Source organism: Chiloscyllium plagiosum, unplaced genomic scaffold, assembly GCF_037043375.1.
Source record: "Chiloscyllium plagiosum isolate Xiang-an unplaced genomic scaffold, Cpla_swu_hap1 HiC_scaffold_22, whole genome shotgun sequence".
Classification (NCBI taxonomy): Eukaryota; Metazoa; Chordata; class Chondrichthyes; order Orectolobiformes; family Hemiscylliidae; genus Chiloscyllium; species Chiloscyllium plagiosum.
In genome coordinates this window covers 50455173-50471561 of record NW_028270160.1, presented here as the reverse complement: position 1 = coordinate 50471561, position 16389 = coordinate 50455173, and the positions used below count along the sequence as shown (strand labels likewise).

The 16389-nt window shown below is 42.2% G+C and overlaps 1 protein-coding gene across 5 annotated transcripts in view; it reads left to right on the top strand.

The window, feature by feature from the left end:
* minpp1b (multiple inositol-polyphosphate phosphatase 1b) overlaps nt 1-16389 on the top strand; it is a 104184-nt gene that overhangs the window by 20597 nt on the left and 67198 nt on the right. For all 5 annotated transcript variants that reach the window (XM_043712383.2, XM_043712381.2, XM_043712385.2 and 2 more), the window contains exons 2-3: nt 3490-3587; nt 8740-8873. In XM_043712383.2, the coding sequence (XP_043568318.2) occupies nt 3490-3587; nt 8740-8873 (232 nt within the window). The remainder of the gene's footprint in view (nt 1-3489; nt 3588-8739; nt 8874-16389) is intronic.

Sequence of the window (16389 nt, the reverse complement as noted above, 5' to 3'; positions counted from 1 at the left end):
TGCCCGCTTAAATGCCCATAAAGAGGGAGAATCCACCACTGCTACTGGTAGGGCATTCCATGAACTTACGACTCGCTGAGTGAAGAACCTACCCCTAACTTCAGTCCTATATCTACCCCCCCTTAATTTAAAGCTATGCCCCCTTGTAATACCCGACTCCATACGCGGGAAAAGGTTCACACTGTCAACCCTATCTAACCCCCTAATCATCTTGTACACCTCAATTAAGTCACCCCTAAACCTTCTTTTCTCTAATGAAAACAGCCCCAAGTGTCTCAGTCTTTCCTCATACGATCTTCCTTCCATACCAGGCAACATCCTGGTAAACCTCCTCTGCACCCGTTCCAGTGCCTCCACATCCTTCCTATAGTTTGGCGACCAAAACTGCACACAATATTCCAGATGCGGCCGCACCAGAGTCTTATATAACTGCATCATGACCTCAGGACTCCGGAACTCAATTCCTCTACCAATAAAAGCCAATACGCCATATGCCTTCCTCACCGCACTATTTACCTGGGTGGCAACTTTCAGAGATCTGTGTACATGGACACCAAGATCCCTCTGCTCATCCACACTACCAAGTATCCGACCATTAGCCCAGTACCCCATCTTTTTATTATTCTTCCCAAAGTGAATCACCTCACACTTAGCTACATTGAATTCCATTTGCCACCTTTCTGCCCAGCTCTGCAGCTTCTCTATATCCTGCTGTAACCTGCCACATCCTTCCTCACTGTCAACAACTCCTCCGACTTTCGTATCATCCGCAAACTTGCTCACCCAACCTTCTAACCCCTCTTCCAGGTCATTTATAAAAATGACAAACAGCAATGGTCCCAAAACAGATCCTTGCGGAACACCGCTAGTGACGGCACTCCATGAAGAAACTTTGCCATCAACTACTACCCTCTGTCTTCTTCCATCCAGCCAATTCCTAATCCAAACCTCCAACTCACCCTCAATGCCATATCTCCGTATTTTCTGCAGTAGCCTACCATGGGGAACCTTATCAAACGCCTTACTAAAATCCATATATACCACATCTACCGCTTTCCCCTCATCAACCTCCTTCGTCACCTTTTCAAAGAATTCAGTAAGGTTTGTGAGGCACGACCTGCTCTTCACAAAACCATGCTGACTATCCTTGATCACATTATTCCTATCCAGATGTGCATAAATCCTATCCCTTACAATTCTCTCTAAGACTTTGCCCACAACAGAAGTGAGACTCACCGGCCTATAGTTACTAGGGTTATCCCTACTCCCCTTTTTGAACAAGGGAACCACATTTGCTATCCTCCAGTCTTCTGGCACTACTCCTGTAGACAAAGAGGACATAAAAATCAAGGCCAATGGCTCTGCAATCTCCTCCCTTGCTTCCCAGAGATACAAATATCTCAGCAAGGAGCCCAACAATCTCTGTTGTTCACATTATTGACATTACATTAACTCCAGAATCAAAAGATAAATCAACATCTGTGAGGTGATACTGAATTGGGAAAGTGTGATAACACAGAGGAAGAAAGTAATAAAATTCAAGAAGATATTAATGAACTGGAAGAATGGTTAATTGGCAAATTGTTTTGTTGCAGATAAATGAGAGGTGCTGTATTTTGGTTGAAAGAATAACGAGGTCATCTACTGTTTAGATAATAAAAGCCTAAATGAGGTAGGAGAGGAAAGGGACTTGGGGGATTAAAAAAGCCAGAAATCAATTAAAACAGTCTCGCATGGTAATCAGGCCATAGCAAAGCAAACCCAATCGAGGGTTTCTTCCTACAGGATGGTATTAACAGCAGGAAGATTACGTCAAATGTATTATGATGTTAAAGAGAGGGACGTTGGTGTGAATACAATACGAATAGTGTTTTTGTGTACTTTATAGCATATGTTTTTGGGTACTGGAATAGAGACTACACAAGAGCTGTCCCTTCGTTTCAAATTATAAAATGTTTTGGGATTAATGGAGTTATATTCTACTGCTAATTTTAAAAATCTTTAAATTTTTATTATTAATAGATAGTTTAGTTTGTTTTATTTTTAGGTTAGATTAGATTCCCTACAGTGTGGAAACAGGTCCTTCGGCCCAACAAGTCCACACCGACCCTCTGAAGAGCAACCCACCCAGACCCATTCCCCTACATTTTACCCCTGATTAATCCACCAGTCACTACAGGCAATTTAGCATGGCCAACTCACCTGACCTGCACATCTTTGGACTGTGGGAAGAAACCGGAGCGCCCAGAGGAAACCCACGCAGACACGGGGAGAATGTGCAAACTCCACACAAACAGTGGCCCAAGGCGGGAATTGAACCTGGACCCTTGGTGCTGTGAGGCAGCAGTGCTAACCACTGAGCCACTGTGCCTCCCCCTTCATTTCTTTGTAAATAAACCTCTGTTTTGCTATTACCGCAAAGTCTGCTGCGCTGCATGGATTATGTTTCAGCAAGAGACCATATTGACAAAATCAAAGAACAACATCTATCAAACCAGATATCACTCTGGGATCTGACTCGTTCAATATTACCATTGGCTGAGGTCATACCACATTACATATTAATAAGTGCAATATACAAAGAGGTGTTATTGAGAAAATAAACTGAGAGGCTTATTAACTGAAGTCTCTGAATCAGCTTGCTTTTCTGAATTGCTTTTTCTTTTGGCTTACTCATGTTAATATTTTTTCTTTTACGAATAATTTCAATTTTTAAATAATATGTGATTCTCCAGGGATATTGCTGGTTGTCTTTGGTTACCATCGATTATGGGAATCTGCAGTGATTCAGGCATAGAGATTCCATTCCCTAACTACTGACTGCAGCCCTCCATGTCCCTGGAACCTCTATTTGTGGCTGAATTAGACTGTTAACAGTATTAATTTCACAACGGACTCTGAGATGAGCTTCTGACCATATATTCATGGCAGCGTTTCCACCTCTGTAATGTCAGCTAATTCTGCCCCGATGCCAGCTCATCAACTGAATGCAGTTAGGGCATATCGTAGATTGTGTCATTTTGCAAGTCACTGAGTGTCCTGTGAAATGCTTGTTCTTTTTTTTTAATCTGATTCTGCTTTAAGAACTATCAGCTGAAATTGAACCAAAGGTTCAATTAAACACCTTGTGTTTAATTTGTCCACTTGCTGTCATATACGGTATAGACCACATGGTGGTGCTAAACTCCTTCTGATTTGCTTCCAATGCAAAATTTCAAATTACTCGAGCAGTTTGGAAATGTCACCTGGGTGCTGCCCTAAGTACCGAACCAAATTTAGAATGGTAGGAGTTAAATCTAATCTGCATTTTCAATCAGATTAATGAGAAAATTAATTTCCTTAATGAGCATTATGTTTTGTGAAGTAAAGTAACTCCTCTGACTTGAGTTCAACATGGCTAAATTATAATCTGTTGTCTCAGCACGGAATGGGGCATTATTTAAGTGCAGAGAATTGTAACTTAGATATGCTGTTTTTCTTCTGCTACAGATATGGTGGAAGCAACGTTTTATCTTTGCACTTATGAGTTCATCCTTAAAGGCATCGTTTCCCCCTGGTGTGACGTGTTTGAAAAGGAAGATGTCGAGGTAAAAATTTAAAGAGAATCCCAGCAGTATTTCTTACTGGCGACACTTGCCAAATAAGTCCTTCAAAAATTAATGTTAGAAAAAATGTTTTTGTGTTAGGGGAAAATCTCATCTTTGAGGAAGTTACAGAGCAAGACATGTAAAGGGAAGTCTGTAGATGTGGTGTACTTGGGTTTCCAAAAGTATTTCGATAAGATGTCACATCAAAGGAAACTGCACAAAATAAAAGCTTGTGGTCTTGGGAATAGCAGAGGATCTGGGATAGAGGATCGCTTAGCCAGTAGGAAGCAGAGAGTAGGGATGAATGGACTGTAACTGTTGGAGTGCCCCAGGGTCTAGTGCAATGCCTTTAACTAGTTACAATCTGGATGAATAACTTGGAAGGAAAGATTGAATGTATGCAATTCAGTGTGCTGATGACAGAAAGGTAGGAAGATAGGTGGTCAGGAAAACATAGAGTCTACAAAGGGATCTGGATATGTCACATTAGTGGGAATAATTTGGCAGCTGGTGTATAATATTGGAAAGTGTTAAAATTGTCCACTTGCAGAATAAAAACAGAAAAGCAGTATAATATTTAAACAGAAAGAAACTGCAGAGTTACACAGAGGATTCTGAATGTGCTCATACATAAATTACAGAATATTGGTGTGCAGATGCAGCAAGTGATTCAAAATGCAAATTTAATGTGTTTATTGTGAGGGTGGCACAGTGGCTCAATGGTTAGCACTGCTGCCTCATAGCACTAGGGACCCGGGTTCAGTTCCAACCTTGGGTGTCTGTCTATGTGGAGATTGCACCCCCTGTGTCCGCGTGGGTTTCCTCTGGTTTCTTCGCATGGTCCAGAGATGTGCAGGTTAGGGTGGATTGGCCACACTAGATTGCCCACAGTATCCAGGGATGTACAAGTAAGGTGGCTTAACCATGGGAAATTCGGGCTCACAGTGATAGGGTGGGGTGCTGGGTCTGGATGGGATGCTCTTCAGAGGGATTGTGTGGACTTGATGGGCTGAGGGATTCTGAAGAGGAACAGAATATATAAGTATTGAAAATTTACCATAGTTGTACATTGTGTTAGTAATACCAAACTTGGAGTACTGTGTACAGTTTTAGTTCCCTTACATAAGAACGCATATAATTCTTTTAAAAGCAGTTCAGAGAAATTTTGTTTTTACTAATCACTGGGATGAAAGAGTTAATGTATAGAGTCATAGAGATGTACGGCACGCAAATATACCCTTCGGTCCAACTCTTCCATGCTGACCAGCTATCCGAAATTAATTTAGTCCCATTTGCCAGCACTTGGCCCATATACCCATCCAGATGCCTTTTAAATGTTTTAATTGTCCCAACCTCCATCACTTCCTCTGGCAGCTCATTCCATACACGCACCACCCTTTGCGTGAAAAAGTTGCCCCTTAGGTCCCTTTTAAATTTTTTCCTCCTCATCCTAAACCTATGCCATCTAGTTGTGGCCTCTCCCACCCCAGGGAAAAAACCTTGTCTATTTACCCTATCCATGCCCCTCATGATTTTATAAACCTCTATAAGGTCACCCCTCAGCCTCCGATGCTCAAGAGAAAACAGCCCCAGCCTGTTCAGCTTCTCCTATAGCTCAAATCATCCAATCGTGGCAACATCCTTGTAAATCTTTTCTGAACCCTTTCACGTTTCATAACAGCTTTCCTATAGCAGGAAGACCAGAATTGCACACAATATTCCAAAAGTGGCCTAACCAATAGCAGCCGCAATATAACCTCCCAACTCCTGTACTCAATGCTCTGTCCAATAAAGGAAAGCATACCAAACGCTGTCTTCACTATCCGATCTATTGTGACTCCACTTTCAAGGAACTTATGAGGAAAAAGTTGCACCATTTGGGCCTATACCTGTTTAGACAAATGAGAGGTGATCTTATTGAAGGATGTCAGATCCAGAGAGGACTGGATGCTGAAAGGGTGTTTGCTCTTGTGGAAGAGGATTCAACTGGGGGGGATACAGGTTAACTATTAGGGTCTTGCATTTAAGACTGAGATGAAGAGTTTTGTTTCTGTCTCAGAGGATGGTTAGCCTGTAGAATTTTATTCCCCAGGATGTGATGGAGGCTAGATCATTGCATAGGTGGAGTCTTGATTGATAATGGAGGCAAGTATTATTGGGAGAAGACAGACATGAGCTACTGAGGCCCCAGTCCTATCGATCATGTTCTTACCTTTGGACAGAGCAGGCCCAAAACGCAGAATAGCCTATTATCTGGTTCGAATTCTTGTTTTCTTGGAGTGGAGGAGTGAAGAGTTACAGAAAACTTGAAACATTCCTTTTTTTTTGGAGGAAACAGTAATACTGCAAATGACAAGCTTTTCTTGCTTTCCTGGAAGAGAAGAAAAAGCGAGCACTTTTCACACCCTCTGGATGTCCTGAAACATTTGCTACTCAGTGAAGTACTTTCGTAGAGTTGGTCCTGTTGTAAAGTAAGGAGGCTGACCTGCTGAAGGCAAATTCCCACCAACCACGATATGGAAATAGTTATCTTGTTTAAAACGATTGATTGAGGGACAAATGTTGGCCGAGGGCTAATCAAAACGAAACAGAAATTTATGAAGAAGAGTCACTGAACCCGAATCATTAACTCTTTCTTTCCTCCGACGCTGCCAGACCCTCATCAAATCTAGTTCTTGTTTCAGATTTCCAGTATCCACAGTCCTTTGTTTTGCTTCGTGGGATAATTTTTCTCCTTTTGGTTTTGGAATGATGTCATGTATCTTTGACACCTTACTGTGAGTCTGTTACCAATACTGCAGCACATTACACTTTGGATTTTATAATTTGCTGTTATTCTGGAACAGTATCACAGGCTCAGTGTTAGTTCAGTTGATCAGATATTTGCCTTTGGCCTTGTTTTCCCTACAGTCGCTTTCTGAAGGCGTCACCTTACCTGCTGAATGCTCGAGGATGCCTTTTCTGAAACATTTCATTTTTTTCAGTGATGTGGGCGTCACTGACCAGTTTTTATTATTCAGACTGCCTGTTAAAGTAGCGGTGGGTCATCACATGGAGAAGATCACGAGTCACTAATGTTGAGGATACGTTTGGAACCATTATTCTTCCTCACTCTTATTATCCTGTAATTTTGTTCCCCTCCGTTCCTGAAGGCTGTATCCGACAGGCTTCATTCATGGGTGTGTCTTGAACAACAATGGTCAGCAGGCAAAAAGACCATCATGGCCAAGTCTTAACTCTCACAGTGTCTAGCAACAAGACCTCGGCAAGGACCAGTAGACTGAGTATAGGCCCAACAAGGACCACAGGAATGATCACAGGCTTCACTAATGCTGGTGATGTAGTTTAACATCAGTGGACTTATAGTGCAGAGTTATACATCGGAGAATGTGGGTTTAAATCCCACCATAGCAGATGGCGAAATCATTTTTTTAATTTAAAGAAAATTAAAAGCTCATCCATTGGCAGCCATTATCAATTGCTGTAAAGACCTAATCTCCTTTCAGGAAAAGAAATCTGCCATTCTTACTTGGTTCAGCCTCCATGTAAATTCAGACCCACAGCAATGTGGTTGACTCATCATAGCTCTCTCAAATGGCCTTGCAAGCTATTCATGTTTGAGGTGGGACAATAAATGCTGAATAAGAAAAATTCCAACCAGGATTGTTAAAACGATTGCGGTCATAAAAGAGATGATTGGAATGTCCACAGTCAGCGCCATTAGAATGATCTTAGTGCCAGCAGACAGCAGGAACCTGAACTTTTCATTTCTCTATTTTCTAATTTATTTCTGCAATCTGTGATACTGGACTGTTTATTTCTTCTCTAATTTTTTTTCTCTAAGAACTTGTACTGAAGAATCTGTACTCGGTACCTCGAACCTAAAATGGTGCTGTAAGTGGTGACTTGTAAACTTTTCACTGTATTCATGTGAGTACATGTGACAATGAAACTAATTCTAAGTCTAAGTGATCACCTCTCCAGGAAGTAACGCAGAATTAAAATTCAATCTGCCCTTTATGAGCCCAGTGACTCATCAAAATACAATGATTTGATGTCAGCACCAATACTTGGTCAAAAAGGACAGCTGCTATAAGGTTCTGTATGATTTATACATTTTTTTTTTAGAGTTCGATGTTGTCAAGTGCTTTTTTTTTACTACTTGTTGTTATAAAATCTGTGTGTGCATTCACACTGGACAGGTCGTTCTCCTGTAATGTGTGGTTCGTTAACTCAAATTCATGATTGAAGAATTGGAGACACTGATTCTAAAGTGCAAACTTTTAAAACCTGAGTTGGCTGTAACGCGATTATATCGCCAACACTCTTAAACGCTGTTTCTAAAGCGTAATTTTTCTACAATGCGGAGTGCACAAGAACACAACCATCATGTTACAGAAGAACTACCTGTAGGCATAGAACCATAGAATCCTTACAATGCAGATAGACTCCATTTGATTTATTTGATTTGATTTGATTTATTTATTGTCACGTATATCTTGTTCCAAGGTAGTGAAAAGGGCACCATCTTAAAACACAGAAAACTAAAATAAACCGAAGCACTGAATATAAAGGTAGAAAAATGAAGAAATAAAAGAAGTGTCCAGTTTTACAGTCCTTCTTGTTAAGAGCTATGTCACAGGCTGTCGGCCTGGTGGCGAGGCATGAGTCCTCTTTGCCACACCACTAACACTGGAACAACAACCATCACCCTTTGGCACCATCTCACCTCCACGGACACCCTCACCACTATGAGTTCTCGCTGGCCTGTCGAGTCTGCACCAGCCCTCCAAAGAGCATCCCATGCAGACCCACCCCCTTACCCAATGCCTTGCATTTCCCTTGGCGAACCCACCTAGCTTACGCGTCCCTGGACATTACGGGGCAATTTCGCATGGCCAATCCACCCAACCTGCACATCTTTGGACTGTGGTAAACGTGCAGACTCCTCACCGAAAATTCAATAAAGCATCAGCAAGGATTAAGAACCATTGTTTTGGTTCCAGCAAGACATTTGCAAGTCTGATTGTGAGCTCTGTTCATTTAAAGGTGATTATTTCCTTGAATAAGTATTAATTAGCATAAACAATGTTTCCATGTGAAATAAAGAAAAATTAGAATTAATTATTCTAATTATCAATTTGTCCCTCAGGTATTGGAATATCTGGGTGATCTGAAGCAATACTGGAAGAGAAGCTATGGATACAAAATTAATGGTCTGTCTAGCTACAAGCTGTTCCAAGATCTCTTCCACTATATGGACCAGACCATTGAGGAGAGTGAGAGGTAAAGATCATCATCTCTGAAGCTTGCTGCAGAATGGATGAACTGTTAGTGCCTCAGCCCTAATGAGAATCCCTGGTACATTTTGCACATTTATCACAGTGAATGAATGTGTCCAAATGGCTGCAGCTATTTATGCTGTGATGAATTCATTTTGCAATTAAATTTTATGTAGCTTTTCTTAATATATTCATGAAGTGGCTGCGTCTGCACTTGTTGTCCATCCCTAATTGCCCCTACAAAGGAGATGGGTGTGTGCCTTCCTAACCGTACTGCAGTCAGGGTGGTGTAGGGGCAGTGTTGCTACCGAGATGGAAGCACAAAAGCAGAAATTGTAGCCGGATTTGCGGTATCTATGCAGAGAAAGCAGAGATTCTCTTCACAGATGCTGCCAGACCTGCTGAGTTTCTCCAGCAATTTTTGCTTTCCTTTCAGATTTCTGGTATTCACAGTTCTTTGTTTAATGCCAGAATGTTAGCTCCTGGGATGCAGTTGATTTCATTTGGTACTTGATTGGAGCTCTCTCCAGTCTCCTTGAATTTAAAATGCAGAGGTTCATCTGTGTGGTCAGGTCGAAATGCTGATAATACTTCTGCCTCCAATTTATTAACTCTGATGTCCATTTGCGTTGGCCAGTACAAACTTAGAATAAAACTGAATGCCTATCTGATTATACTTTGCAGTGAACTCAGTCTATTCAAGAGTAAATCTAAACAGGAGCCCTGAAGGGTGAAACTTTGCCCCAGTTCAGTTGATCGGCAGATGACTATAATGTTAGAGTGCTTGAGGAGTTCATTGGACTGGTGATGGTAAAGGCAAGGCAAGAATTATGCAATGTTCTCTGGGTTCCAGTTAACTGAACCAGAAACTACTACCACTGGTGCGAAAACTGCAAAGGAGGCATCTGAAGTAAAAGTCATTATAGTCTCAAAGGACCATAGGCTGCTCCCTCTTTAGAGAGTGACGGCTAGTGGTGAGTTTTACCTCAAGGTCATTGTGCCTCAGGACGAAGTTGAGAGTTAGGGTTCACATGGTGATCTTAGCCAGCATGGGAATTGAACCTCCCCTGTTGGCATCATTCGGCATTGTGAGAAGTCATGTGATTTTACAGTCCAGCCAACTGAACGACGCGAGCCTAAGGAGTGCAGTCAGTGTTGGAATGGTCTCACACCTCTCAGCGAAAGGATGGTGCCCCTTTTCCTCCTCACGTGGAACGTGGGCATTGCTGCCAGGACCCAGTCAACTCTGGGATCAAACTGGAAGTATTTCAGGAGCCAACATCCTGGCATCAATCTGAAGGACTGTGGTAGCTGGGAACCTGAAAGAAAAGCAAAATTTTTTGGAGAACCTCAGCAGGTCTGGCTGCATCTGTAGAGAGAAACTCAACCATTTGCTGCCCCCCCCCCCCCCCCCCCCCCCCCCCCTCCCTCCCCTCATGTTTGTCCTTTGTGGCCATTTCAGAAGGCAATTCAAAATCCGATTCGTTGCTGTGGGTATGGTGTCATGTGGAGGCCAAACTGAGTAAGTTGGCACTGTTCTTTGCCAAGAATGTTGGAGAACTTGATTGTTACATTTTTGACAATCCTTTAATCATCATCAGTACTGATGTGAGGTGTTATATTCCACATTTAATTAACTGAATTAAAATGAAATTCAACCAACTGCAGTGGTGGGTATTGAACCCACTTCTCCAGATCACTAGCCTAGGCCTTTGCATTTATCGTCCAGTGACATTAGCACCACCCCACTGTCTGCTCACCTTCCAGCCAGCTTGATCCGTGTACAGGTGAAAACAATGGCCACATGAGGATTCAACCAAGACGCAGGAGAACTGAGCTTTGTCAATATACATTTCCAAAGAATAGGAAATTAGATTCCTGGAGAAAGATCACAAGGTCGTCACAAGATGATTTGCAAAGAAAATAATTTCTGCTTCTCTTGTAGGGACATGATTCTTTTAAGTTTTATTTGGTCAAGCTCAAGACTCTTTGCTTGATGCTGTGCAATATTCCTGTCAACAGATGGCGATATGGCACCATGAACCATCACCTGTGTATACCCATTTCTTTTTCCATCTGATCTTGTGGAGGGGAACACTCTGGTATCAACATATTCCAAATGAAATAAAAGTACAGGAGGCCCTTGTACAAACTTCACTTTTGTCTTTAGGAAATTAGTTCAATTCTGTCTGACATAGCAACTTTGTTTTTCTTAGCTCAGGGGTTCCTGTGACATTGAAGCCCTAATCTGGAAGATAAATATCATTAAGAGTGCTTTCAAAGTTTTGTTAGTCAATTCTATTCCAAGTACAGTTTATTATATGGGAGTACATGAGGCCCTAATATGTGAATTGAAATGGTATCTTGTGCCTGCAATCTCCACTGACTATATAAACCTTGGATGTACTATAGTACTGTTTGTACTGTTCTATAAAAACAGCAAGAACAACTTGCCTTGATATAGTTTCTTTAATGTTATAAAAAAAAATACATGCTTCACTTCAGCGTTATCAAACAAACTTTGACAACCAGCTGCATAATATTTTTGTATATTGGAACCACTGACCACCACGAGGTATAAGGTGCATCTTAAAGAAGGCAGAGACACGTATGGAGGCGGAGAGGTGTGAGGAAGGAATTCTAGAGCTTAGAGCCTGGGCAGCTGAGGGCTTGGAGCTGGTGCTGGAAAAGCACAGCAGGTCAGGCAGCATCCGAGGAGCAGGAAAATCGACGTTTTAGGTACAAGCCCTGATGAAGGGCTTTTGCCCGAAACATCGATTCTCCTGCTCCTCAGATGCTGCATGACCTGCTGTGCATTTTCCAGCACCACACTCTCTACTCTGATTTCTAGCATCTGCAGTCCTCACTTTCTCCCAGATGAGGGGTTAGTTGATAATAGAGTCATAGAGATGGACAGCATGGAAACAGACCCTTCGGTCCAACCCGTCCATGCTGACCAGGCATCCCAACCCAATCTAGTCCCACCTGCCAGCACGCGGCCCATATCCCTCCAATCCCTTCCTATTCATATACCCATCCAAATGCCACTTAAATGTTGCAATTGTACCAGCCTCCACCACTTCCTCTGGCAGCTCATTCCATACACGTACCACCCTCTGTGTGGAAAAAATTGCCCCGTAGGTTTCTTTTATATCTTTCCACTCTCACCCTTAGCCTTTGCCCTCTAGTTCTGGACTCCCCGACCCCAGGGAAAAGACTTTGCCTATTTATCCTATCCATGCCCCTCATAATTTTGTAAACCTCTATAAGGTCACCCCTCAGCCTCCGACGTTCCAGGGAAACCAGCCCTAGCCTGTTCAGCCTCTCCCTGTAGCTCAAATCCTCCAACCCTGGCAACATCCTTGTAAATCTTTTCTGAACCCTTTCAAGTTTCACAACATCTTTCCGACAGGAAGGAGACCAGAATTGCACGCAATATTCCAACAGTTTATTGCACACAATATTCCAACAGTAGCCTATAATGATGCAGTCCTGAGAGCTAGGGTTATGCAAGAGGACAAAGTTGGTGAAGCGCAGAGATCTCGGAGAGCGATGGTCTTGGGAGGCTCAGAATGCGGTGAAAGTTCCACTGCACTTGAACTCTGAATTATTTGCCTTTGTGTGCCATTGGGCCTAGGATGACAGATGTTTTTCAGCTGTTAGCCTTTGCTGGGTTTCTTGCTTGACATAAGTGTGGTTAGTCTGGGAGGTATGCTGAGATAGCTCTTGTCCATTTCATGTCCATATTCAGAAAATAATGCTGATAGTGGATAAATTATATTGATCTTTTATACTGTTGCTTAACAAGCTTGGAGTCTTGAACTCTGGTGTAATCAGTACAGTAAGATAAATAGAAAGAACATGTTATCTTGTAACTTTTTAACCTAGTTTTTTTTAAGTTATTGCTGCAGTTTATAGGATAATAATAGTAACGGTTTGCACTCCAAGTAAGCATGTGTATATAGTTTATTAAAGTTCATCAGTCTGTGGAATTTGCTGTTACAGCAAATAACAGAGGCTTGGAGAGTCTCCGATTCTCCTGAATTGACCTGAGATCTGCAAAAATATGAAGACTTGTTTTGTTATTAATAAATGCTTGATTTCAAGTATTGCCTGCACCAAATTGCCCTTGAGAAGGTGCTGGTGAGCTGCAATCTCAGAGTATTGCAATCTATGTGGTGTACTTTGTACCCTCAGCACTGTGAGCAGGAGAGCTTCGGGACTTTGGACCCAATGATGGCGAAGTCAGACTGGTGTGTGACTTGAAGGGAAATGTCCAGGGGATGTTCTCCTGAATCTGCTGCTCTTGTCTTTCTATTGGTAAAGGTTGTGTGTTTGGAAGGTATTCTCAAAACAGCTTTGGTAAATTGGTGCAGTGCATCTTATAGTTGATATTGATGGCAAATGCATCAATGGTGGGGGCAGTGCAGATTTTGTAAAAGCCCTTTCAGAACCTGGAGCAACCTTTTGATGATGTCATGGAGCTGCTGTTCACTGGGTATAAATAGCACAGAATGGGAATTCTGCTAGAGAGAAGCACATGGAAAGTTTTTCAGTAGTGGAATAGGAAATTTACAGTCTGGTATATCTCTGATTACCAAATGTAGTAGGATCTAGACTCAATATGTCATAAAGTCTGTTAAAAAAGAAGCCCAAAGACCGTTCTTGACCATTCCTGTTCTTCAAACAGAATGTCTTGAACTCAAACACCTACATGTGGCATAAAAACACATGACAAACAATAGTGACAGTGATGGGATTGGCTGTCTTCAATATTGTGCCAGGAGACAGACAAAAGGCAATGACCACATGATCAGTGAGGGAGAGAGAGAAAGAAATCTACACTGCTAACTGACACAGCAGTGAATCTGCACAGTTACTGCCTTTGCTGTTTGAGTTCATGTATCTCTGGACATCAGAGTGCGTCTAGGAAAGATTAAAAGATAAGTGCATAGCTTTTAAGTGTAACCTTGCTGTGAGTCTACAGTAGTGAGTAGATTGGGTTCTTTCTTGATTATATGTTCTATTGAGATCTGTTTCTTGATGAAACTTTAAAGACATCAACCATAAGTACTAAGTTAGCCCAGCAAACAAGACAGTGCTATTTTCTGGGTCTGTAGATTGTAAAGAAGCAAAGATGGCCTTGAGTAGAGTGATATGTACTTCCTGTTGGATGTGGGAGATTGGGGAGAGTTTCCATGTTACTGGTGATTCTGTCTGCAGGAAGTGTCTTTGGTTGCGAATCCTATAATATTGCATGGATCAGTTGGACCGGCAGTTAGAGGCAATAAGGAATTTTCGAGGGTGGGGGGGTGTGATGGATGGCAGTTACAGGAAGGCAGAAAACCCCCCACAGGTACAATCAGGTAGATGGGTTACCTCCAGGAAAGGTAGGAAGGGTAGGTAGGTAGTGCATGAGTCTTCTGTGGCTATCCCCATCTCAAACAAGTATGCTGTTTTTGAAAATATTGGGGGTGATGGACTCTCAGGGGAATGTAGCACAAACAGCCAAGTTTCTGGTACCGAGGCTGGTTCTAATGTAATGAGGCATACGTCAGGTTCCAAGCGATCGATTGTGATAGGGACTCTCTGGTCAGAGGTACAGAGGAAAGAGCAGCTGAATGCTTTGTTGTGGAGATGGTACATGGGAGAAGGTTTGATATTTTGGATCATTGGAATCTCTTCTGGGGTAGAAGTGACCTGTCCAAGAAGGATGATTATACCTAAATTGGAAGGGGACTAATACACTGGCAGGGAGATTAGCTAAAGTTGCTTGGGAGGATTTAAACTAGTAAGAATTTTATTCACTCAGATAGTGGTGAGCTCATGGAATTCACAGCTACAGAAAGTGGTTAAGGCCAAAACTTTGGATGTTTTCAAGAAGGAGTCAGATATCGTTCTTAGGACATAAATTGGAGGATAAAGCAAGAACAGGATACTGACTTGAATATTAGCCACCATTTTATTAAATGGCAATGCAGTCTCAAAGGCCTACTTCTGTTGCTATTTTCTGTGTTTCTATGATCCAGAGAGCTGTGAAAGGTTTTGTTTTACATCTTGGACTTCAAAGTCATGATTGATTCCTCTCATAAGCATTTGATCGCCTGACTCAATCAATAAGAGTGAGTAAAAATGTATTTTTGTGTACAATGATTTTGCCTCAGACTCAGTATGTCCAGGGCAAACTCAAGCATTGGCAGATGCTCTTTCTGGAGCCGCTGTTGATGTGCTCAATCTGTGATGAAGATCTTGGGGCAACAGCGTTATCTTGGCCAAATTCACCAAACAAGCTTCACTTAGTCTGGGAAGATCAAAAGAAGGATCAAGAATGTCCTGGAGCTTGGTTTACAGTCTGTTCTGATTAGGTTACTTACAGTGTGGAAACAAGTCCTTCAGCCCAACAAGTCCACACTGACCCTCCAAAGAGCAACCCACCCAGACCCATTCCCCTACATCTAACACCACGGGCAATTTCGCATGGCCAATTCACTAACCTGCACATTTTTGGACTGTGGGAGGAAACGGGAGCACCCGGAGGAAACCCACACAGACACGGGGAGAATGTGCAAACTCCACACAGAGGTGGGAATTGAACCCGGGTCTCTGGCGCTGTGAAGCAGCAGTGCTAACGACTGTGCCATCGTGCCGCCCACATTGAAGTACTATTGAAGTACAATTGATACTTCTCTACTGTTAAGGATTCGTGGTTTTTGATGATCAACAGATAATTAACAGTCATTGTGGAATGACACTCTCCAGAGTATTCACGAATGTATGACCATGTGCAGAGCAAGTGCTTATGATGCCAGTTGGTGGCCAGGAGGACCTTGTCATTCATTGTATTGCACATGCCATACACAGTACCAAATGGCAGCATCTTCTATTCTTACAGGATTTCCTGAAGGACCCTGGGTCTGTTCTTGGTTCTTGTATGAAGGCTGTCCTTACTTCATCGTGGTTGGTTACTAAAGATTGTTTAAGGTTAAAAAGCTGACATCAGTGAACACTGAATCAGTTGTGAGAGTCCAGTGGAAGAAGCTCACCACCAATAGTATTCCAGTTGGTGTTGTTTCTGACAGTTTACTAATGAGATGTTCAAAGTATTTGCAAAAACCCTTGCGCTCAGCATGTCACACATTCACCCAGATACCCTCAGTCAAACAGAAAGGCAGAATGAGTGGGTCTGACAGCAAATGGTCCACAGATTAAAAACTCAGTCTTCGACATTACCAAATAACTTCGTTCTAAGAGAAACAAATAATTAGAGCAATTCCGAATACTTCCCAGAAGTAAACCCTGGCATGACCCTGAAGAGATGTCAGTGCTGGAAGTCAAGTCCCACTTTTCCATAAGTTGTTCCAAATAATAAGAAAATGGTCAGTTTGCATGACTGTGACCACTTTCTAAGGTCAGCCCAGATTTCATTACAAACAAGAAAATGAAAACTTATTTATTATAACAAACCCATCCTCTACCATGTAATCACTTGCAGGCAAACCTAAACTAGACCCACTTTAATT